General features: G+C 59.5%; 1 protein-coding gene across 1 annotated transcript in view; it reads right to left on the bottom strand.

Annotated features, from left to right (window-relative positions):
• Positions 1-6,971, bottom strand: part of XKR6 (XK, Kell blood group complex subunit-related family, member 6) — a 17,721-nt gene extending 10,750 nt beyond the window's left edge. Inside the window, exon 1 of the mRNA XM_012644264.1 lies at positions 6,779-6,971. Within this exon, the coding sequence (XP_012499718.1) occupies positions 6,779-6,962 (184 nt within the window). The 5' untranslated portion in view covers positions 6,963-6,971. The remainder of the gene's footprint in view (positions 1-6,778) is intronic.
• Positions 6,972-8,097: the final 1,126 nt, after the last annotated feature.

Below are 8,097 nucleotides of genomic sequence, written 5' to 3'. Positions count from 1 at the left end.
TGTATATATACATTCTCTCTATATATTCTCTCTATATATTAAATACGTACATTCAATATACATTTGAAATTATATTACTCATACATTTCCTTGGTGATTACCCATCTCCACTAAAGTGTAAGCCCCAGAAGGGCAGAGACCCCACCTGCCTTGCTCGTCTCTGTACACCCAGAGCCCAGACGGGGTCCCCACGGCACCCCCTGTGAGTAGACCAGACGGGTAGCATCACTCCCAGTTTATAAAGGGGAAATGGGGTTCGGAGAGGTTTGGCTTCGTCCTCGCCCCTTAGCCCGGTGCTCAGCTCTGAGCACCCTGGAAGAGACGGGACTGCCGGGGAAGTGACTTTCAGAGCCTCGGTGGGGACGAAGGCCCGGTGTGCCTTCAGCAGTGACAGTCAGAGCTCCCGCCACCATCGCCGAGGGGGCTGCCTTTGTGCTAAGAACAAATGTTATCGCTTCCTCCTCCTAAAACCCCTCTGAGGTAGGAGTGATCGCCATGGTTTACAGACACCGCCGCCGAGGCCCAGAGAGGAGGAGGGACCTCTCCGCGCAGAGGCGGCCCTGCGTGCAGAACGGCTCTGCAAAGCCAGGGGTGTGGCCCTCAGCAGGCTCCCCAGGGTGTCAACGGGAGGCAGCACCTTTTCTTCTAGGTGACAGACTGCAGAGGCTCCTTCGGGCACAAGCAGGGAAGGGCTCACAGTGGTAGGTGCCACCAGTGAGGGGTGGGGGCAGGATGGGTCCCAGCAGCAGCAGGAGGTGGGACAGGCCCGGGACGTGGTAACAGCTTTGGGAAGCTGGTGGCTGTGCTCAGGGTATGGCAGCCAGGGTACATGGGGTCTGGATCCGCGTGGGGGTCCGCGCTCCTCTGCTCAGGCCCAGGCCAAGCCCTGCCTCGGTTGGCCCCGCGGTGAATTCCGGATCCCTAGAACTCCCCTGAGGTCCTGACCAGCCCAACGCTGCGACCTGGGTCTGGAATCGGATGTGTCTCTGGGCATGAGCCTTACGGATGAAAAGCTGGGCTCAGGGAAGGTGACCACCTGCCATCTACAGGGGGTGCCACCGCTCACAGGGATTCACCCTGTGTCCTCTCGGGGTCACTTCCCGAGTAGGGGGTCCCCAGCAGTGGAGGAACATAACACAAGCAGACGCTGTTTGTGAAACTTCTGGGCTCTCCTTGCTTGGAATGTAAGGATAGAAAAGATCTTCCGAGGATCATTTAACCGAGTCTTTCCCGGGGCTGGGAGTTCCTGCGAGGCCTAGAGCTCTTGATTGTGTCTGACGTCAAAGTCCAGCCTGATAGCGAAAGATCGCGACTGCCCGGAGCTTGCCAAGACTTCCCCGCTTCCCTCTTCCTCAGAGTCACAGCCGACCAGGGCTGGCGAGGGCTTCGGGAGACCGGAGAAGACGGGAAGGCAGACTCGCCACTCTCCTCCCGGTCCTGGTCCAGCGGACCCCTGGGCAGCCCTCAACCTGCGGGTATCCCACGAGGGAGCGGAGGGCAAAGACCTCAGGAAATGCCGCTCTGCGGGCGGGACCCCTGGGGCCGGCTCAGGGGCCTCCACGGGAGCCCAGGGCACACTGGGGTTACCTCCAGCTGCACCCCAAATTCTGAGGCTCCTCCTTTGCTCAAGGCCTTTGTCCTGGGCAGTTCCCCTTCCTGGGACACGTTCCCAGATCTCTGCCCCTCCTCTCCTGTACCTGTCGGCCCCACGCTCACCCCAGGGAGCCCCCCTGTTCTCCCTGCTGGAAACTGCACTCAGCTCTGCTTCCCTTCCGAGCTCTTCCTGGCTTTGCTGTTTCCTCGGTGTGTCTCCCTTTCTAATAACTAGGTAAAATGACATTTGCTTATTGCCTGTCTCTCTCTACATGAAACAGAAGTTCCACGAAAACAGAGTTTTCCGTCTGTTTTGTTTCTTGTTGTCTCTGTCCCCAGATCCTAGAACTGTGCTAGGCACATAGTAGGCACAGCTGAGCTCCCCATCATCATCATCATCATCATCATCATCATCATCATCATCGCCACCACTGTGGCCCACACTCCCTGTCACACACCCAGGCCTCCACCCCTTGGTACTTGCAATTCTACTTCCTGAAGAGCCTCCCGGATGTCTCCTTTGGGCAAGCTCCTATTCATCCATCAAAACCCAGATGAAATGTTACCTCCTCTGTGATGCCCCAGAAACAGTTCATTACTCCCTCCTCTGTGCTCCCAGAGAACCTGTGCCTATGCCTGTTCCAGCAGCAGACCGTACACTCCTAAAGGGTGGGTGTCTTTGCACACACATCCCGGCACATGGGTGGGATGGGACAATGGAGGAAAGAGGTTGTCAGAGCCCCGTGAGCAGGACGACTCCTCACCGTGGGCTTAACCGAACAAGCCGACGCAGGCACCGCGTGGGTAGAGCAAGTTCCCCACCCCAACCCCTGCAGATATTCACGCGGAACCATCGGAAAACCCCAGAAGTAAGGAAAGGCGACGAAGCCAACTCTTGATCCATCCCCCGAACCCATTCTCCCATAGATCGCCCTCCGCCCCAACACACCCAGCGAGCAGCCACCGCCCTCCTTTCTCGCAGGGCCCACAGCCCTCCTGCCGAGTCGCGTTGGTTCGCGCTCCAGAACAGACCTCAAATCTGTGCAACTCGTCCTTTGTCAACACTCCCAACCCCGGAGCCCTGCGTCTGGCCCACCATGGCAGCCCCTGCCTTCCTCCCCATCCTCTCCCTCTTGCCTCCAAGCTCCAGCCATGCCGGGTCCTTTCACTTTCTGGAAGAAGCTTGGCCCTTCCTACCTCAGGGCCTTTGTACGTGCTGCTCCCATTGCCTGGAAGGCTGCAGCATTTATGCTCAGCCTGAACGGCAGCTCTCTGGAGAGGCTTTCTCTGAGCCCCTGCCTAAAGTAGGCGCCCTCTGCCCCCGCCTCGATTATCCTTGGTCCCAGCACTGTGTGTGTCTGCTGCACAGCACTTACCACAACATCTTGTCTGTCTTTGTGCCATCTCCCCAGAGAGAAGGAAGATTCGCGAGGGTGGGGACCACGCCTGTTATGCTCCCTGTTCCTCAGCACGCTGCGTGGTGCCGGCTTAACGCATCTTCGCAGGATAGCAGGCTGTGCTAAGTACCCATAATAAGCTAGGCACGAGCTGCAAAGGCGTGTGTGCAGCTCACCGGACCTTCACAACAACCCAAAAATGCCCATTTTACAGATGAGAAAATCCGGTTAGGAAATGAACTTGCCCCATGTCATAAAGCCGACACACGGTGGAGCTGGGATTGGCACACGGCCGCGACTCTTCCTACGACACCAGCCTATTTTCCAAACCCCGTCACAGCCCGCAACACCAGCAAAGCCTGAGCACACACAAGACTCACCAGTGTAAACGTGACGTGTCAGAATTGCATGCTCCCTTTATATCTATATTTTTATCTTTGTTTAAACTTCGAAGACATCAGCTGTAAGGAACAGCTGCTGAAATGTCCAAAGGACTCTGGCATAATAATTGCATGATATGCTACTATTAGTTTGCTTAAGTCTGTATTTATGGGGAAGCTGGATGCAAGTCCCTGTTGCAAGCTAAATATCGTTCTGTTCACCGAGCGATTGGTGAGGACTAGCGGGTGGGGAGATGGCACTGGGCACATCGTCGGACAATTCACTCATTAAAGTGACGGTGATGGTATCCGTGATCTTACTAAGCAACTCCTAGCACTGGCGGTACAAAGCGGACAGAAGTCATCATAAAGCCCGTCTAAGCAAGGTCGGTTAGCCACGCTCTCGCTAGCAGAGCCTGGAGTCCAGTTCGGAAAGTGCGTCCACAATAAAAGCACCACCACCACCAACAGCAGATGCCGTACAGGGCCCGTGGGCATGTGACGTTTGTCCTGCTGTTTTATGCTCATCACCACACTCTACGGTGGCCACTGATATCATCCCCATTCCAGAAATGAGAAAGCTAGAAACAGGAAGGTTCAGGAACTTGCCAAAGTCAGACCGCTGTCGGGTAACAGGGTGGGTGTCACGCCCGGTCTCCGCGCTGCCGCCCTCCAAGCACGCGTGTGGCCGAGAGGCCGTGCTACCAACGGGTCCCTTCCAAGTCCACACACTTGCTCTCTCCCCTTCCAGTTTCTGCCGTGCAAACCGATTTTCTTTAAAGCTTGTGCATTTCCTGCAGCTGTTCACGGGACAAGAGGAGGAAGGCGTCCATTCGCATAGCACAATGTTCTGGTGAGGAGGAGGCACTTCTAGGAGTGACAGGGAGATGCCAAGCCCCGCAAGGCAGTCTGTGCTCAGAGGTGACCAGCGCCCTTTACTCCCGCAAACCCCGCTAATGCTGTAGGCCTCTTCCTTGGCTTGGGGATTCTCAACCCGACTGACCTTTGTTTAGCCCAGCAGTTCCCAAGTGTATTTAACCACAAATCCTGATTCAGGAAACACCTGCTCTGCACTCCAGACAAACTAGGGGGGATGCTCACCCGACCTCGGGCACATGGGGAGGGAGAGCCAGCAGGAGCTTCCCTGGGGCGAAGTCCCAGAGCAGCGTGACCCCCTGTCAGTGCCAGCTCCTTTCCCCAGGGGTGCTTTTGAGAAAAATAAGGCCTCAGATGGGAGAGAAAGGTGCCCCTCCGCAGAGCCTGCAGATCTGCCCACGAGAGCACCGTTGCCCCGCGCTGGGGAGCAGCAGCCCTGGGGGTCCGAGGGCAGGCCAGGCGCGGGGGCAGGAGGGAGCTCTTGGCACCCAACACTGCCCTGTCGCTGGGCTCCCCATCCTCCCACGGGGGCTGCTGCCCAGGGGGTCTCGCTGCCACGAGGGCTCCTTCAAGGCCGGATTTGCGGCGCAAGGATGCGCATGTCACAGACATCCCTGGGACGCAGGCTTGCTCCGCAAGCAATGGCGGAGTGAGTCTCTTGGCGCTGAGAACGAACGGTGCTGTCTGAGCTGCCGTGCCGTCCACGGCTCACACGGGGTCTTTTCTCGAGGTCCTGGGAGGCAGGGGCTCCCATGGCCAAGCAGATGAAGACGGGCATCCACGAGGCTCCCGTGTGTGTGCGCGCGCACGTGCGCGCGTGTGTGTGTGTGTGTGTGTGTGTGTGTGTGTGCGCGCGCGTGCACACGCGCCTGAGAAGGAAGGGAGGGCCCAGACGGGCCGCCAGCCCTGCCTTCCTCAGTGCGGTTTCCTGCTTAGCTTCCGGATGCTCCAGCTGGAGTCGGATACACAGCCGGCTCCCTCCAGCCCGCTTCCCCAGGCCCCGGGCGGTGGTGCCACAGGCACCGGCTGGGCCATGGTTCCAAGCAGCTAGACCTCCCCCCACCGCCCCTGGGCCGCCTGGGGCCTCTTCCTGACAGTGAGCACTGCAGATGCCCGAAAGTGGATGCCAGCCAGCACCACCCATTGCCAGCACCCGCCTAAGGTCCCCATGTCTCTCCTGCTTCCATGACAGCGGCTACCTCCCAGGTGCAGCTCGCACTTCCTGAAGGCCTGTCCGACGGCGGGACTGAGGCTCTGGGCCCGGCTTCCCCTGCGTTTAGTCCAAGGCCCGCAGCCCCTCCCCTTGCTCCTGTGCGGGAGCAGCAGGACTGCGGCCACCACTCTGGGCCACACAGGGAAGCCCTGAGGCCCCTTTCTGCTGGGGCGCCTCCAGAGAGGGCTGTCCTCGCTCAGCAGATGGGACAGGTTTCACCAGATAGCCGAGTCCCCAGGGGACGGGTGAACCTGCTGGCAGCCGCTGGGTTCAGAGCCAGGTCTGCGGGCTCTGGGTGCCACCGTGGAGCTCGCCAGCCTGAACAGCTCAGTCCTCTCCGACTGGCTTTCTAAGATTAAACTCTGTTTTTGCATAAGCGCCCGAGGGAACTGCAGCCCGCAGAGGGCCAGCCAGCTTGGGAAAAGTAAGGAGACAACGTTGCTCGCTGAAAAGCCAGAGCTGGGCTGCCCCTGCCAGACTGCCGTAGGGTCCCAGTGGAGAACCCGCGTGGGTGTTCGTGAGCGCGGTGGCACTGACGGCTGCTGGGGGCCGGAGGTGGCGACCCAGGAGACCAGGAGGCCCCACAGCCAGGAAGAACTGGGGCACAGACGGCAGACCCCCGGCCCCAGCCGCCTTGCTACCCTGATCGCACATGCTCATCAAGCCCTCTGCAGCCGGGAACCTCTGGGCTGAGTCCCTTCGGCAACTTCTCTGCTTGAATGTCCCTAGTGACGAGAAACTCACTACCTCCCAAGGCAGTCCCTTCGTTCACTGCTGCATGGAATGTCCCTCACCTGTTGAGTGGACAGCCTCTCACAGGACAGGCTCCCTCACCCCCTGTGACGAGTCTTCGTCCCATAACATCCCTCCAAATGTCTCCCCACGTGTCGCCGTGTCCAGCCCTTCCCTCCCCCGCCGGAGCCGCTTCCGCCTGCTTTGCAGACGGGGCTTCTGCCTGAGCTTCCGCATAAGCTTGCTTTGAAGCGAGAGCACCGCAGTTTAAAATGCCTGAAACCACCGTGGCTGCCTAAGCGATTCCGCCCCGTCCCCCGCTATCTCTAGGCCGCGGCTCCCCCCGTCCCATAGGTGTGCCTGGCTGGGGGCCCAGGGCCCTCGCTCTGCGCCGCTCACGTGAGCGAAGGCTCGCACCCGGGTGCCGGGAAACGTCCGTGCAGCTCTTGTGCGCGGTGTGGGCCACGGCGGCACCGTAGGGGGCTGGGCGTCCCGAGGACCCGGGGTCAGGACGGCAGCGCCCTCATCACCGGGAGGCAGCCGCGGCTGTCCCCAGGAGGAGGGCGGGGCCGGGGGGGGGCACTCACAGGGCAGCGTCTCGGCGCTGTTCTTCTGGATCATTATGTAGAGCTGTAGCACCAGTTGGGGGGCGCTCTCCAGGAAGGTCTCGAGGAGGCGCAGCATGTTGACGTCTGCGTATTCGTACATCATAGCCCAGTAGAAGCGTCGCTGGTGTTCCTTCCGCCGCTGGCTCTGAATCCCCAGGTACATGGTGCGGATATACCTGCCGAGAGACACGGGACAGGGCTCAGACAGCGCGGGCGGGGGCGAGGGCTGCCGCAGGTCCCCCGCTGTCCCCCTAAAGCCAAGAGCTGCCCGCGTGGCACCCCCCACCCGCACTCTGAAGTTCCCAGAGGCTCCGTCAGGGAGGACGTGGGAGAAGGTTCAGGTGTGCCCGGCCCCGGGCCAGGTACGGCCAGGTGTGCCATCTCGTGGAGCCCCCCCGGGGCAGGTGTGGCTATCGCCATTCAACACGTAGAGAAACTGAGGCTTGAGGTAAAGCGAAGCACCAAATTCTGGTTCTGTTCCAGGTTCTGTCACTCGCTGGCTGTGGCACCTCCCACAAGTTGTGGCCTCGCTCTGGGCCCCTGTCTGTGAATTCAGAGTCAAGGAACCAGGGACCAGGCTCAGGAGAGGGAGGGAGGTTGTTGTCCCTGATCCTTAAAGATACAGGGTCAGTAGAGAGGGGGAGAGAGGGAGGGAGAGACAGAGAGAAAGGAGAGAGATAAAGAGAGATAGACTAAGAGAGACAGAGACAGAGAGAGATAGAGACACAGACAGAGATAGACACGAGGGGAGGGGAGAGAGAGAAGTGGGAGGTAGGTGAGTGAAATAGCATCAAATTTGGGGCCTGAAGGGAAGGGCCTCCTGGGAGAGGTGGTGGCAACAGTAACCGCGGGGGAGGGGCCCCGTAAGCAGACATCGTCATCTGTGGTTTGAGCGAGGCTGGGGGTGGTCAGACCCTGAATGGCGGGTGGGTGACAGGGTGATGGCAGCTGGCGAAGGCAGAGCATCAGGGGACAAGGGTGCGCTGGCTGAGGCGTCCAAAACAGCCGTGCACCTGGCGGATCAGAGGTGGCCCTGTGATCCAAAACTCAGCTCTCCCCACATATGGCACCTGCCACTCACAATACCACGGGCCATAGACTCATACCAGGAACCAGACCACAAATCTATACCCTCAGGGGTACACTCAGACCACAGGCTCTGCCTCTTCTAGCTTCATAAGTGGCCCAGCTGCTGGAGAAATGGTTATACGGGCAGAACTCAGCCTATCCAGCCGGGTCCCAGGCTGGTGATACCAACGCTCAGGTTCACCTAGGTCTGCCCTACCAGGATTCTACCC

This window comes from Propithecus coquereli, unplaced genomic scaffold (genome assembly GCF_000956105.1).
Source record: "Propithecus coquereli isolate 6110/MARCELLA unplaced genomic scaffold, Pcoq_1.0 Scaffold2085, whole genome shotgun sequence".
Taxonomy (NCBI): Eukaryota; Metazoa; Chordata; class Mammalia; order Primates; family Indriidae; genus Propithecus; species Propithecus coquereli.
The sequence above is the reverse complement of the archived record's forward strand: the minus strand, read 5'-3'. Positions and strand labels throughout refer to the sequence as shown.